We start from the raw sequence: 16,543 nt of genomic DNA, 5'->3' as shown, positions 1-16,543 counted from the left end.
CATAGATGTGGCCAAAGAGAACAGATAATTGGTATCTTCGATTGTCATATCAAGTTCTACCCACGGAACATTCGTTAAATACGTTAAAGCTGCAAGAGCAACGCCGAAAAATTGAGAATGCCAAATATTCGGGTTTTGAAGTATGTCAATATCATTCATTTTGACGATATTCTTGTGCTTTACACCTTCAAAGAACTTTGTACGAGGTGGGGAGATAGATTCTCCTGTAAATTCGTGATATGAAGAATCAATAATTGATGTAGCGTGTTTTACGAAGAATAAAGTAATTTCTGGGTTGTGTAGTTTATTAATGAATGTCGAGAGAATTGTAAATGAGCTTGAAAGTAATCTTGTCGTGAAATAAAACAAAGATAAAGATTCATGTAAGAAATTTGCGATACTTAAGAATGATTCTTGGTATCCTTCTGGTATATTTGCGAAAACGAATGCCAAAAATGACATTCTCCATTCAAAAGTCTGTTGATCAAAAACATCAAGGCGATGAATGAGCGCGTCAACGAATAATCTGTAAAATATCGGTTGCATTGTCTTTGCCATATGCAAAACTGTGTCTTTTGTCGCTTTCTGGAGCTTATCCGACTTTGATATCGAACAATTTTCAATAAATTGAAGGATACTACTGACATTCTGTATATATACATTAGCGAAATCGATTTTAGTGAGCATCTTCATGATCCAGAACTTGTGGATCCAGTTATCTGTCTCAACTTCCATACAATTTTTCAATAATTCATTGAAAATCTCTGTTTGGTCCTGAATTGAAGGCAAAACTTCGATGGCATTTGCAAACAACTCATTGGTAGGCTGAGTGTTCGATCTAAGCAAGAAAATCAGTTCTTCTCTGTAATTTTGACTTTTTGCGAAAAATTTGAGAAGAATCGGTACTTTTGAGTGGTCGGCCAAGAATTTTGCAACGTCTGTTGTGGCCGTAGGGTTGTAGGTGAAGAGTGGTTTCACAATTTTCTCTTCAATTGGCAAAGAAAGTAAAGGACCGATAGAAGACGATTTCATGACCATCTCCGTGGTCACGAGCTCCTTGATACGATCAGCAGAGATCTGTTCGCTCTTATAAAGCGAATTTAAGACGATACAAGCGTAATCAACTTCGATTCCTTGATTTTCTGATTTGATGGCAGTAAAACATCGCTGAATGAGTTTCTCAAGTTTCTCTGTAGCGATCGATGGTATTGTTCTTGGATACATAAGGCAAATTATACTTAAAGGAGTATTTTCCGTGAGAACAGCAGAAAAACGAGATGGATCGATTGAAAATAGTCTTGCAGATGCACGTGCAAAGTGCCTGTTGTTAGGATACTTCTGTGCAAGCATAAATAAAAATTCTGCAATTGTAAGTAAAAAATCTGAGGGAAGATGCATGAGTCCTTCGATTAAGGGGACCAAATGATCGCTATCGTTAACGCCGAATAAATGAAATATTGGCGTTTCACTGATAATTTGGTGAATTAATTGTGAATTAAAGAATTTTGAGAGATAGCAGAAACAAGAAAGTAATAATATTGACTCATCAGTTACAGAGGATATAACAGTTTGTAAAGATTGCATTAAATTTTGATAATAATACGGCCCAAGTTTCATAAGAATAGATCCAAGTGTATTTGATGCGGCAATTCGAACACTAGGCTGTCCATTCTTATAGATTGTATCGAGAGTTCTCCATAAAAATGTATATAAAAATTTAATTTGTTTTGAATCAAGCGAAACAAAATATGCTCGATTGATTTTTTGGCGGATAATGGAAAGTTCTGCTAATATTTGTTGTCCATTTTCCTCATTAACTGGAAGATGCAATAATTTCAGAACTGACTCCATTTTAACACAATTTGATAAAAAATTATTTTTCTATCGGCGTGGAGCGCAAATATTATAGAGTAGGGATTAAACCTTATGAAGTTATCCTAACTTCAGAATTTAATCCAAATATTCTTTTACTCAAGCTTCAAAAATATCCTTAAATGTTCGATACCGGCAAATCATCATGAGATTTAAAGCATGGATATAGTAAAGGCGAGAAAAGCTTTTAATAAGAACAAAATAGCAATTTTTGCCTTCTGCTATCTTTTTTTCTTGTATAGAATGATGAATTTAAATCTTAAAAAAAAAGCTATAGCGACTGATGCTCTTTCAATATTTGATCAACACCTTAAAATTTTCAATATTAATATACAGCATAAATATTTATTTCTGAGGGACAATAGTTCCACCCCATTCAATGACTGTGAAACCATCACGATTGAATGTTGGAAGTTCTTGTGGTTCGATGTCGCATGGACTGTCTAGAGGGAGAGCTGCGAAGAAGACTCTGTTGATGTTGTCTGGTTTCGGTTCGACGTTCATTGGACACATCTCGTCGAAGTTTTCGAACTGGAAGCATACTTTGACATATTTGTATCCACAAAGCTTCGGACACCAGTATGTGACGAAATCACATATCTCTGCGTCGTTGAGGTTCATAGACTTCAGCTTATCCTCGAAGAAAGAGACACTATCGTCGCCTTTGATGATGAATCCTTTGTCCATGTTAAGATTAGGATAGAAGAGTGTTTCCCAGAAGAGATACCTTATCTTCTTCCCTATTTGGACGATCTCGCCTGATGGGAGTGCTTTCACATTCCACGTGTTATCTTCGTCGAATGAAGGATACACGAATGAAAAATCGCCATCATTGAGATGAATACTTACCTTTGCATCGATTTCTTCCTTTGGATATAAATAAATCACTGGTTTTGCGCCACATAATCTTAAAACAAGCTGAATTTTGTCTCCATATTTAACACCATAATCTTTTAACTTTATTTCAGCTTCCAATTGCTTTCCAGCAAAAATCAATCTTATCTTTTCAACAGGGGTACCTTCCTGTTCTTGAATTAAGTATTTGAAATACTTTACCTTGAGATTGAGATCAATGTCAGTAAACAAAACATAATCACCTCGGCACGTAACTAACTCGATTTGATTAGCTGGATTTGCATGGCTCTCTGGATGTACTTTTTCAACAAGGTATATAATATTTTCATTCTTTATACCATAGTCTTTTATAGGAATATCTGCTTTCATCTCTTTCATGTTAAAAATCAATCTTTGCTTTTCTATTTTAATACCTGTTTGTTCTTGGACCAATGATTTCAAATAATTAAGTGTATTAATCAATTCAACATTTTCAAATGTGTAGATCTTTCCTGTTACTGTTTTTACAAAAATTAGAGTGGCTCTGCATTCATCACCTAAAGCTTTCTGGTCAGACTCCATTGACAGCTAATTATAAAATAAAATGAAAATTTTTTCAAAAATTCTTGAAAATTGAAAGCTTGAATTTAATGGAATTTTCTTTCAAAAAATTTGAATGCATGGAAAATATATGAAAGTTCCGATTCGTTGTTTATTCTTACTTTTTTCCCAAATTTTTCCAACTTTAGCGTTTGTTGGTAAAAATTCAACTTTATCTGTTAACATGGAATTGTTGAGGTTCTTTATGAATAAATATTTTGATTGAGGGCTGATAATGTAGATTAATGCCTTGATAATAACATACCCATAAGCAATTATTAATCATAGAAAAAAAAAGCTATGCTGGTTTTAATGAGTGAGGCAAAAAAAAGCTACTCACTCTCAAAAACGTTTTCAACAAAGGTCCAGGTACTGTACGCATAGATGGTTCTAATAAAAATAACATTTTTATTGATAAATTTTGTTCATTTGAAATTAAAACTCCAACAGATGATGATTTTACTTATTTCAGGGGCATCAACAGCACAATCCTCCAAGGATCAAAGATGGTAAATTTTTATCTCCACCTCCAAGTGGAGAGGAGCTGCCTATTTGGGGTAATTACTCTCAAAAGTGTGATCCTTATGGTAGCATGAAAACTCACCCACGTTAGTCCAGAATTTTCTAAGGTAATCAAGCGAAATTGTATGTGTGAAATGCTCTCCTATGATGAATAAATTGATATCCATGTTTATGCTTCTTTATTTCTTGTTTTCGTAAAAATTATTTTGATATAATATGAAGATCAAAATTTTTTATTTGTTGGCAAGGTTATTGCATTTCTTGCAAAATTGGTGCATCTTCACTATGTAAGCATTGAATGAATGAAGCTCTATTCTGCAGCTCCACTATTATATAGAGCAAGATTAGTCTCGAACTTTCCTACATTACATTCGAAAATGTACTGTGGAATAAGCTTTTTTTAGTATTGACTAAACTGCGAGACAAAAGGCGTAAATTCACTTTTGTATTCAGAATATTCTATGAGAATAATTTTATTTAATGGATAACATAAGATTAGTAAGTAGATAAATATTATCAGAAAATTTAAATCCGCTGTTCAGGATTAGATTATCTGATATTTGATAATCAAGTAAACAGACGCTTTACCTATGGAAATAGTATCACAGTATTCCCATAGTTACAAAACAAAATAGAATCAACAATAATAAATTTTAAATTCATTCTGAAAATTTAACTACGTTAGTGATCGTATCTTTGTACTGGTAATGACTCATAATTTATGTAGCCATTTGAGGTGTTAGATAGAAACGAGTTACCCGAAAGGAAGATTTTTTTATAAAAAGTATCAAGTATATTTCGTTGAAAGACCAGCACTTTATAGTATGGTGAGTCTGCAATTTTATAGTTACAATTTGCTTGTGTGGATATTTTGAGTATTTCTGAAAATTTAAAAGTTATTAAATGAATTTTCGCTAAAATGAGATTTCTTTTAATTTGATGGTAACGGAGCTCGTGTAACATGGATAATAGCCGATGGAGTGTAAATTTGAAATTAGAATTTATCTTAATTGCATGAGATTTAAACATGGATCATGCAGAGGGTTACTATACTTGCCGAACTATATGGGCGGCAAGAATTGCAAAGCTGAGCATATTGTTGCCAATAAGGCATTAAAAAAAATGATGTAAACTATTCAAAATTTAATACTTACGCTTTTTGTCTCGCAGTTTATTTTATATTTTATATTTAAGATAAATTTTTTTTTTGAAAACAATTTCGAAAAGTGTCACAGCGTTAATTTTCATAATTCATGTCAAGTTCAGAACAATCAAAAAATGAAAATGGTTGTGATTTTGGTGACATTAAACCAATTAAAGAATTTGAATACCCTAATGAAGCTTCTACAATTATTTGGGGTGTCAATTCCAATAATATTTTACAAATATCTTCACAAATTATAGAATTCATTACAAATAACAAAATATTATCCAAATGGTAATTTATCTGATTGATATTTTTTCGCAAATTCGTGTTAAAGATCTTAAATTATTTACGGAACTTTACAAACAGATATTAAGCGAATTCTCATGTTTGATCAAACCAGAAAATGAAAAATTGACAACACTTTTATATTATAAAGGTTTCAAATTCGGAAACTTCTATCCTGAAATGAAAGAAGAGGAAATTCTGAATTTATATTCAACATAATCTCCTTTATACTATATTGAATCGGATAAAATTGATGATCTGAAAAGTAAATTTCCAAATCTTGATATCAATCAAAAAATTAATGATATCACACCACTTGATTGTGCAATTAAACATGGATCAGAACTGTGTTTCAATTACTTGAAAAACGTAGGAGGTAAATACACTTCTAAGTCCGAAGAATATGCTGTTCAAGGCGGAAATAAAGAGATTTTTATGCAAATGATTGAAGATGGTAAATCATTTGATAACATGATTAATACAGCATTGAAATATCGAAACTATGAAATTGCTGGGTATCTTAAATCAAATTTTGGACAAACTCCTAATTCAATAGCCGAAAGCATGTATTTCGGAAATTATGATGTTGCATCTTATTTACTTACTAATGGAGAAGATATTAACAAAATTTATATTCTCTTTATTTTCATATTAATCATTATTTTATTACATTTTCTTTGTTTTCATATTTTTCATTGCTTTATAAAATTCTCTCGATATTAATCAGTGCCCTCTTAGTATTGCAATCAAATCCAAATCAATAGATATTGTTAAATTCTTAGTTGAGCATGGTGCAGATGTTAACATGAAACTTATTCTATTTCTTATCATATTTATCATTGATTTATAAAATTCTCTTTCTTATCATATTTATCATTGTTTCATGAAATTCTCTTTCATTATATATCTATCATGTTTTTTATATAATTCCCTTTCTTTTCATATTTATCATTGTTTTATAAAATTCTCTTTCTTTTCATATTTATCTTTGTTTTATAAAATTCTCTTTCTTTTCATATTTATCTTTGTTTTATAAAATTCTCTTTCTTTTCATATTTATCTTTGTTTTATAAAATTCTCTTTCTTTTCATATTTATCATTTCTTTTTACAATTCTCTTTCTTTTCATATTTATCTTTGTTTTATAAAATTCTCTTTCTTTTCATATTTATCTTTGTTTTATAAAATTCTCTTTCTTTTCATATTTATCATTTCTTTTTACAATTCTCTTTCTTTTTATATTTATCATTGTTTTATATAATTTCCTTTCTTTTCACATGTATCTTTGTTTTATAAAATTTCCTTTCTTTTCACATGTATCTTTGTTTTATTACATTCTCTCAATAGTATTAATTCCCCTCTTAGTATTGCAAGCAAATTGAATTCAACAAATATTATCAAAATCTTAGTTGAACATGGTGCTTCATATTGAAACAAAATATAGTAATGCTATTTGAAAGAGATTACAAATATTGGTAAAATTGATAAAAATTTTAATTTTACAGTTGCATTTACCACTTTTTGACACACTCTCAATTTTTTTGACAAATGGGCTTTGAAACTGGGATTATTTGCAGATCTCATATAATATTATGACATGGAATAACATGCTCATATGAATGTTAAATTGAAATACAAAAATTCCGTTTATATTACTGTAAAATCAACTTCAGATGATAAAGAGTGTCAAAAAAATTGGTAGAAAAACTTTGAGGATTAAACTAAGAACTCGGAAGAAAGATAAAAAGGTACAATTACTTGAAAAACTTAGGAGGTAAATACACTTCTAACTCCGAACAATATGCTGTTCAAGGCTGAAATAAAGAGATTTTTATGCAAATGATTGAAGGATTGTTCTTCACCATTCAGCACATTATAATAGTACATAAATAGCTGAGCTTCTAATTTCACATTGTGCAAATATCATTTAAACATTTTATTTGAGAAAATTACTTTTCGTTTCATGGTAGAAAAAAATAATCAAGAATTTCCCGAGTTTTTAATATCACAGTGTGCAAAGAATTAATATTAAAGATGAAGAAGGGAAAACCATTCTATAAATTGCAGCATGTGATGCATAAAATAAGGTTCCTTTATAAAAATTAATAGACCTATTTATAAATAGCAGGGGATTTATAAATACACCCCCTTATTTGGAATTTCCAATTAATTGGAAAAACCGTCGCAATTGGAAATATTGCGAGATTGAAATTTCCAATCTCTCAATTGGAAATTCCAAATAAGTTTTTATTTGGAAATTCCAATTCATTTGGAAATTATAAATAAAATCCCTTATTTATGAATACCCTTATGTTTGGAAATATAAGGTCTTTTAGAAATTAGAAATAAGAAATTTGAAATTGGAAAAACCAGAGTATTTTGATTATACTATAGGTGAATGTAAAAATTTAATTAGTATATATTACATTTAAAAACTATTGCATTTTATCAAATTTTAAATTCAACAAAAATTTTGTTTTGTTTAATAAGATAATATAGGGCATATTTCCAATTTCCATTTCTAATTCACAATTCAGGTTTTATTTATAATTTCCAAATGAATTGGAATTTCCAAATAAAAACTTATTTGGAATTTCCAATTGAGAGATTGGAAATTTCAATCTCGCAATATTTCCAATTGCGACGGTTTTTCCAATCGGGCGGTTTTTCCAATTAATTGGAAATTCCAAATAAGGGGGTGTATTTATAAATCCCCTGCTATTTATAAATAGATCTATTAATTAATGATTTAAAAATAAATAATATTTTGTATTTTCTGAGAGGAAGGAAGATGATTAAAATTGCTTGTTATTTAATTTGATGATTACCAAGGTATTAGCCATGTTTAACATATTCAAAATATGTTTCACACTTTTTCTGAGAAACTTCAAGCCGATAAAAAGTTGAATACATATTTTAATAGGTTCTGATACTTTTTTCGGGCTTATTTTATAAGCCCGTAAAAAGTGTCAAACCTATTATAATATTAAGTGCCAAGGTAAAAAAAAATACAATCCAAATAGGCGAACAAAACTTTGAGAACTCAATATGAGAATGGAGAGCAGTACATTTTCCGAAAAACGACATTTTAACTTTACAAAGTTTACGTTTGTAAATTGGCATTTTTGCCACTTGTTTGCCAAAGCCCCCAAAAAAAGTTTGGCGCCAAATCGCAAAAATGTCAGAATCTCCTTGTGGACCACAGATGGTGTCGCCGCCGACTATCTGCTTGCTGGGAGGCTACGCAGCCTTTGATCTGGCCAATCATAGTTCTGCTCCATCCACATCAGCAAGTGATTTCGGCATGAGATCTCCAATGGGTCTTCCATGAGGTTTCTGCAAGCCAGAAGCACAATATCTATGCAGCCTAGCTGCTAGGATAGCGTAGCTAGGCTGCGTAATTATTGTGCTATTGGCGATATTAGTTATACGTTATTGCTCTCATCGACTACAGTACTACTCCCTGAACCCTTGAGAGTCAGGGATGTAAGTTTACTCGAAATGGGCAATGTTCAGCACGAAATCTCTCATTTGATGAGAGACTTTGTAATAAACGTTGCCTTAAAGCACTCTTACTACTCTTTCCTGGTTCCCAAAAGGCCTAGGATTCTGTAATTGATCGAATAGGACAGAGTTTTTCCGAAGTCTCTCATTTGATGAGAGACCTCGGAAGAACTCTAGTCTCTGACAATTTGTGTGTTAGAGAATGTACTTTTACTCGAATAGAGCAGAGTTTTTCCGAAGTCCCTCTGCCCTAGTGTAATGTAGTTGTGGTACTTGGCCCGCAAAGAGCGAAAGAACTTGTCTGTAATTCGTTTATGCTGAAGTTATCTGGATGTCTCTCAGATGAGGAAGGAAATCCAGAAAACTTCAGCATAAGTTAATGCAGATGTGATTCTCTGGCTCTTTGTCGGCCAGAGAATGAATTAAAAGTTTAATGTGTGAGTAGGCTCGGTGCATGCCTACTCACTGCAAATATACGTTATTTTTTTATTTCCTATGAGAAAATAGTTTTGCATTTTTATGATGTCATATACTCTATTACTTAATAAATTGTTTATTTTCTTATTTTTCTTATTGTTTATTTTTCTTATTAAAATTTTCCCATGTGATTCGGAATCTCTACATTCCAAAAATGCGTTTTCCGCTCTTAGAACGCGAAAATATGCACTACATTGTTGCATGCTAAGTTCGGTCAACGATAGAAATTGAGTGGAAATTAATCGTCGAGGAAGTACGATTATGTAAAGTAAAAAAATGTTGTGGGATTTTTAATATTATATATTATTTTATAATAAAATTTTTTTGAGTCATTTTAAGAAGCACATATAATTTTTTGAATTTAAAAATTAAAGTAGTGTCAAACGAATTTATCACTTAATTTAATACTCAGATTTCTTAAAATTAATGAAAAAAGGTTTTCTGAGAACTTTTGAGAATGGTTTTCAAATTCCATTATTGAAAATATATAGGTATTGTATGAAATTCAAACTCTATATTTATTAAAATTCTAAATTTTTAATAAAATAACTTTTCAGAGGAATATGATTTTGAATGGTTGATTAATAAGTATAAAAATGTCTACGATTTTAAGGAGGGAATTGTTCCTTATGAGGTATACATCATAACTATATACCTCATAAGGAACAATTCCCTCTTGATAGCTGGAAACTTTCTCTGAATAACTTATCATTTGGAGAAAGTTTCCCAGCTATCTATTAGAAACTAAAGGCTGTGAGGCACTAATATATAATCAGTGCCTCATAGCCTTTAGTTTCTTATTAAAAACGAGAAAACTTGTTCGAAATGATAAACAATTTCGAACAAGTTTTCTCGTTTTAAGGAGGGAATTGTTCCTTATGAGGTATACATCATAACTATATACCTCATAAGGAACAATTCCCTCTTGATATCCTGTATATTTTTGAATATATTTTTTTAATTAAAGTTCTCAAAAGTATTATCAAAAGTGATTTTTTAAAAATATCTCCAATTAATTAACTAATTAAAAGTATTATATTTTTAAAATTAAATAGTTTTTCAATTTTTTTGAAGGAATTGAGATACTTCCCACGACAATAAAATTGAGAGGTTTACATTATGACTGATCTTAGCATGCAACAACATAGGAAGATAAAGATGATTCTCTCTCCTAGGGATGCGACGGTTTTACGCCATGACCGTTTAAAAATAGAATAATACGCCATTTTTGGGGCCGAATGGCGGGTACGAAGTAGCCGCCATTCGGCCGAATAACAAAACAATACAAAATTATCGCCGTCCTTTTTTTTCTTTCTTTCTTTCTCTTTTTTTTTTTCCTCTCTCTCTTTCTTTTCTCTTTCCTCTTTTTACTCCTCTTTCTCTTTTCATCATTAAACGAAAAAAAAAAAAAAAAAAAAAAAAAAAAGTAGTGGGGCTTCCAGGCGCGTTGCGCCCTCTAGCCCTGAAGATGTTTAGTATAAATGAAGTTTTTATTCGGAGGGCTTCCAGGCGCGTTGCGCCCTCTAGCCCATAAAAAATTTCTGAGGACGAGCCAGCCGTTGACTTTTTTGTAGAGCACTCAAAATAGTATAACTTTGTCCGGACAAGTAAGGGTCTATCGTCGCTACAGGAAAAGTTACAGGCGTTCCAAGGAAGTATACTTTGAGAAGCCTTTTCTCCTTATAGAATGAGATAGGACGGTTATTTTACAAAACTGACAACACGTTGACCGAGTAGTTTTTTGTGCTGAACAAAAAGTGTCATATAAACATCTGTCAAAAACCGCTTTTTAACTTCACTTAAAATGCCACGTAAGCTACGTAAGAATATACGTAAGAGGAAGGGAGCATTGAAACATCCAATAGTAAAACTGACACCACAACAACAGTTGCAAAACAAAATGCTGAATGACCCCACTATGTTGCAACAAATGTCAAGCAATCCTATGCTTTTAAACCGAGTTGTTGGTGCACAGAGTGGAGGTTTAAGACGGCACTTTTAGCGAAAATGGCAGGCTATGGTGGAGCTGCAGACGGAACAGCTTATAACCTCAAAGTCAAATGAATTTGAGTTCACTCAAAAATCAAATAACAGATGTCAAAAAGTCAAACATAGACATACAGAAACAAATAAGTGAAAACGAAAAGAAACTAGAATATGACAGACACACAAAGAAACTCAATGAGTTAAACGTAGAGAAAAAGAAGAAAGAAGAACAACTGAAAGAACTAAGTACAGAGGAATATGCGAAAAAAGTGTCAGAAAAAGCAGCAGAAGTAGCAAAAATGGAACAAGATGTCATAAATTTGAAAAACCATACTACTCAATATAAAATACTGAAAGATGAAGAGATAAAACAAAAAGCCCTGAAGACATATATGGATAGCGATGAGTATAAAAAAGAAGTTGAAGCAAATGTAAAGGCAGAAAAACTTTTACAGTTGCAAAACCAAACCGTACAGTATGAAAACTTAGCACAAGAAAGTAAAAATAACGACGCGGCTATGCAAAAGGCAATGAAAAGCGCAGAATATATAAAAGCTAACAATGACTGGTTAGATGCCCAAGCCAACGCTAAAGCAGCCCAACTCATAGGGTCAATAAGGACAAAAATACAAGCGGATGAAGACAGTTCAAATGAAGCTTTAACAAATGCTGACTTTAAGAACGCTTTCGAAGCTCTTCATAGTAAGGTGAAACAAGTGAACGACTTCTCATCTGGAAAGAAACTGAAGTCTGAAGGTTTCGACAAAGAGTTAAAAGAAGTAGCACAAAATATGACGAAAATAACAGATGCAGCAACGAGACAGGCAGTTCAAAGTGCCTATGACGCCGTTAGAGCAACTGTTGTGAAAAGTCAAGAAAAAGAGTTACAACAGACCAAAACAGACCTAGTAAATGCTTTCTTAAGAACGAAAAGTCAGGTAGGACATTACGCTGCAGATGGAACATATGTGCCAGCTGGTGGAACTTATATACCACCAAACCCTCCAAGAGAAGCACCTGCACCAGGACTACCTAAAACATTTACATCGTCACATGGACACAGACACAGGCATGCACCAAAACCAACACAACAACCAGCACAACAACCAACAGTTCAAAACCCTGCACAACAACCACCTCCACAACCAGCACAACAACCAGCACAGCAACCAACAGTTCAAAACCCTGCACAACAACAACCACAAACAGAGCAAGGACATAAAAGAAGTAGAGAACAAGGAAACCAAGAATTCTTAAAAATGCTTAAAGAAGAGTGTGGTTTCCCAGATACTGTTGACTTTAGTGACAGATATAAAGAAGCTATTGGAAAGTTCAAGGATGGAAATACTGACCCGAACCTATTTAGCTTTATGGCTCAACACCAAAACGGATATAATCTCAAACCTGGAAAATACAAGCTCGCTAAGGGATATGATTTAATAGCATATCATCCAAATGACATGAACGAATTTACTCCGAGATATTTGATGTCAGAGCTAAATGACAATTCAACTTTCGTCATGAAACGCGTAAAAAATAGAGACGGAACGAAAGAACAAAAGCTTATGAATGCGGATGACGTAGATAGGGAAATTGTTGAAAACGGTCTCGGAATATATGAAATGCCAGCAGATGAGGTACAAGAAACTCCACAGGAAGAAATAGTTCAGATACAACCAGACATGGAAGAAATAGTTCAGCAACAACAGCTAGAAGAGCCTGAAGGAAACGAACAAGTCACTCCTTTGGAAACTAACTTCACAGAACTAGATGAAGATTTGGAACAGCCGAAAAATCTTGACCCTCAACAAGAGTATGCGGAGAATATGGAATATTTCCAAGAGTCTAAAAAAAATTCGGCTGACATAGTAGAAGAATATCGAAAAATGTTTGCCGACATACAAAAGACTCCAACATCAGATGAAAATATTCGGCATAGAATGGAAGCACTGAAAGAAAATGTACACAAATACAACAACCCTTTTTACTTACGAGCATTTAACGTTCAATCTTCGGATGAACTCGGTGAAGATAAAAGGTTAAATTTCAAGAAAACATATAGAAATGAAACATTGTTTAAAGTTCATTCAGAACCTAACCAAAGATGGAAACAAACCTACTTTTGTTTCTGCAGACGATGGAACTACAATGAGATGGGGTCATAAAGCTAATCCAGATAGGTGTTCATAACTACAACACAATTCCAAGAAGTTGTAGACGCAATGGAAGTGAATGGTGAACCAGATATAGCTGGTATTTTCAGCGCGGCTTTAATGCCATTGAAAGATATGAAAGATGCAGATATTTTGAACCAGTATGAAATGAACATGGCTGATGGAAATATAACACCTGACGTTCTAGAACATTTATCTCAAAGAACTACACAGAACCATAGAGATGGTATATTTGGTGAAGAGTTTAGAAAGAAAGTTAGGGAGGGAGAAGGAAGAGAACCTATTGTACATGACCTTGCAAACGAAAGTTTGCAAAATGTCATAAAAACTTACTTTGCAGGCGATGAACTGAGAAGGGATGAATATTTAAGAAAACTCAAATGGACAGTACCAAATGAAATGTTAGTATTGAAAAACATGTTCCTTGACAAAATAAAACCAACTACAGAAATAAACGACGCAAGACTGAAAGATTGGGTAGAAGCTTTCCCATTCACAAAAGATATAGTTGGTAACATGGAAAGAAAACCAGAATGGCTACAAAAACATATATTTGGAAACGAGCTTATTCCATATGGACAAGCTCTGTTTGAAGAGCTTGAACCAGAAACTCAGGAAAGAGTCATGCAAACAATACGCAAAGACTCAAATACAGACTATGACAAACTCTTTCTAGGATATAGGTTACCTGAGATGGGCGACCAGAGCCAAAAGGCAAAAAGGACATGGGAAATTTGCAACATACTAATGAACATAATGCAAAGATGCAACAACTTCAAGCAGAGGGCAATGAAGGAAAAAGAAGAGTTAAAAACTCAGTCAGGAAGAAAGTAAAGCTTGGTCCACGTGGGTTCTATTATGACATATAAATCCAACAATTCTATTTATATTTTTACTCATATGAAATGTACGCCGCTCAGAATATAACGCCAACAGTTTTGGATGCTATGAATGGAAATGTTTCCGAATGTATAACGAATGCGACAATGCCATTAGAAGGTCAGAAATAGTTCCTGGAACTTACGAATATACAACTGCTGTTTCTTATGGAAACGTAGGTGAGTTTGGAGAAGGTTCTTCAACAACAGTAGATATTGCTTGCGACAGGTTTCATATAATTTCTATTGACAACTCTTTCTTATACGTGGAACAAGACATTGAAATAAAAACCTTCTGCCAAGTTGTCTGACAAGAAAGGTTGCAATGGAATTTTCTATGTCGGATACCAATATGCTCCAGAAGTTTTCATGGATATAAGATATATTCTAACTCTGACTTAGTTCAAACAGTAACATGGGCAAACTATGAATGGTTCGCTTTGAGAAACTCAGTACAACCACAAGCTAGAGAACAAACAGACCAGTATGCAACTATTGAGAAAATAAGAAGACTTGACCCTAACGTTCCAGGAGTTTATGTTAACCTTTCTGGACAAACTGCAGCAGCAGTAACCAAAGTAAAACTGAAACTTAGAGTTCCTTTGTCATCTTTCCTCATCTTCAGGTTTTTAAGATACTTGCCAAACTGGGCAGGAAAAATTTCTATCGAACTTACTCCAAGCAAAAATAACTTAGTCATTGCACCAACACAAGACCCATTCACTCTTACAGAAGTAGTGGGAACAAATAAAATGTCATTCGCCGACTTTTGCAAAAACAAAGTTGACTTAGACTTTGGTTTCTCAAACCTCAACACTGAAGTAAACTATTATTTCAATGCTGCTGGAGATGCTTGGGACCCAGTTAAGTTCACATGCGAACAGTTTGAATGCAAGAGAATAGAAAGCAGACTTGCAGTCTATATGTTGGACCCAGATATTTCAAATGCTTTAGCTGCCAAATATATTGCAGTTCCACTTATGTTCCCTATACACCAAATATCTGTCAAAGACTTTGCAGGTGAAGTTGGAAACCAAAGTGCTGACCCAGGTGCAAGAACAGATATTGCCTTAACAACTGCAATGAAACATGCAGATACTATGTTTTACTGTTCAGACGAACTATAAATGACTATTCTTGTTTCTACAACCCTGGTATTAAATATCATATAAACATAGATGGCAAAATTATCCAAGAGAAGAATATTCTACAGTTGAGGATATGAGGTCATACAACTTGACATTAGATGCTATGAACTTTAACAACAACTTCACAACAACCATTAACCCTGAAATGCAAAGTTCTATTATGCCATATGTGAAAGTATGGACCCATACAGGAGCTCAAAAACACTCAATATACAAATGGAGACCGTTCAACTTTTTGGCTTGGCATTCCATTTGCTGACTCAGAAGACTTTATGGGTGGTATTTCAACTGTTGGTACAGTTCAAATACAATATACTGGTGACAGAGACGGTCCCAAATGAATTGAAAGCAAAGAAGTTTTACAAAACCAATAGCACTTTTCACGGAAGATGCTCTTTTTGAAAATTCGTTCGATGAAACCTGCTGGGGCTCCTCAGATTGTATAACGACAGCTTCCATCGAGCAGATTTTGGCAGCAGGTCAGTAAGTTGTTCTTGAACTGACTTCTCTCCGTCAAATATTGACAGTACGCCAGTTTTGACATAAAATTGTAAGATAAACTTACCTTTAGAAATATCTGTAAGTTTTGTTGTTATATTTTTGTCTGCTTCAAGAACTTTCACCATTTCAGTTTATACCAACTTTCTTTGCTTTATGAAAATATTTTGGTTCAGCAAAGACTGCTATTCTATAACATTTACCATTGTTTGTATAAAGAACTATTCTGTCAATGTATTTGTATTGTTTGTGTGTGTAAACTTTGTTCTGCTTCAATTCGAAGAATACTCAAATACGTCCATCTTTTTATTCTAAGTAAAATGTCATTTCCGAAAAATAGAAGCGTTAAGTGTTTCAAAAGGTTTAATGGCGGTGGCAGATGTGAAGTTAAATTCACCAACTCAAACAAACAGTCAAAGTGTTATTGTCAATGTCAAAGAAAGAGATGTTGAAATGAAGAAGTTTACAAAACCAATAGCACTTTTCACGGAAGATGCTCTTTTGAAAATTCGTTCGATGAAACCTGCTGGGGCTCCTCAGATTGGTATAACGACAGCTTCCATCGAGCAATTTTGGCAGCAGGTCAGTAAGTTGTTCTTGAACTGACTTCTCTCCGTCA

The 16,543-nt window shown here is 33.1% G+C and overlaps 3 protein-coding genes across 3 annotated transcripts, besides 3 other annotated features; 2 read left to right on the top strand and 1 right to left on the bottom strand.

Annotated features, from left to right (window-relative positions):
* Nucleotides 1-2,033: 2,033 nt before the first annotated feature.
* TVAGG3_0605290 (cellular macromolecule catabolic process) lies at nucleotides 2,034-3,293 on the bottom strand (the record flags this gene model as incomplete). The annotated part of the gene is made up of 1 exon (XM_001299834.2): nucleotides 2,218-3,288. One exon carries the CDS (start codon nucleotides 3,286-3,288, stop codon nucleotides 2,218-2,220), a length of 1,071 nt encoding a protein of 356 aa, XP_001299835.1.
* A 5,286-nt stretch (nucleotides 3,294-8,579) lies between these two features.
* Nucleotides 8,580-9,423: a mobile genetic element.
* A 445-nt stretch (nucleotides 9,424-9,868) lies between these two features.
* Nucleotides 9,869-10,166: a mobile genetic element.
* Nucleotides 10,167-12,017: 1,851 nt separating this feature from the next.
* Nucleotides 12,018-12,875, top strand: TVAGG3_0605260 (protein of unknown function, DUF4106 family; the record flags this gene model as incomplete). The annotated part of the gene is made up of 1 exon (XM_051239868.1): nucleotides 12,018-12,875. A coding segment is annotated over one exon (858 nt), but the record flags the coding sequence as incomplete, so codon positions are not given.
* A 573-nt stretch (nucleotides 12,876-13,448) lies between these two features.
* TVAGG3_0605250 (protein of unknown function, DUF4106 family) lies at nucleotides 13,449-14,234 on the top strand (the record flags this gene model as incomplete). Its single annotated transcript, XM_051239867.1, has 1 exon — nucleotides 13,449-14,234. One exon carries the CDS (start codon nucleotides 13,449-13,451, stop codon nucleotides 14,232-14,234), a length of 786 nt encoding a protein of 261 aa, XP_051097691.1.
* A 125-nt stretch (nucleotides 14,235-14,359) lies between these two features.
* Nucleotides 14,360-16,543: part of a mobile genetic element that runs on past the window's edge.

The sequence above is a fragment of the Trichomonas vaginalis genome, chromosome II, assembly GCF_026262505.1.
Source record: "Trichomonas vaginalis G3 chromosome II, whole genome shotgun sequence".
NCBI classification, from domain to species: domain Eukaryota; phylum Parabasalia; order Trichomonadida; family Trichomonadidae; genus Trichomonas; species Trichomonas vaginalis.
Note: the sequence above shows the minus strand (reverse complement) of the source record. Positions and strands in the feature narration are given on the sequence as shown.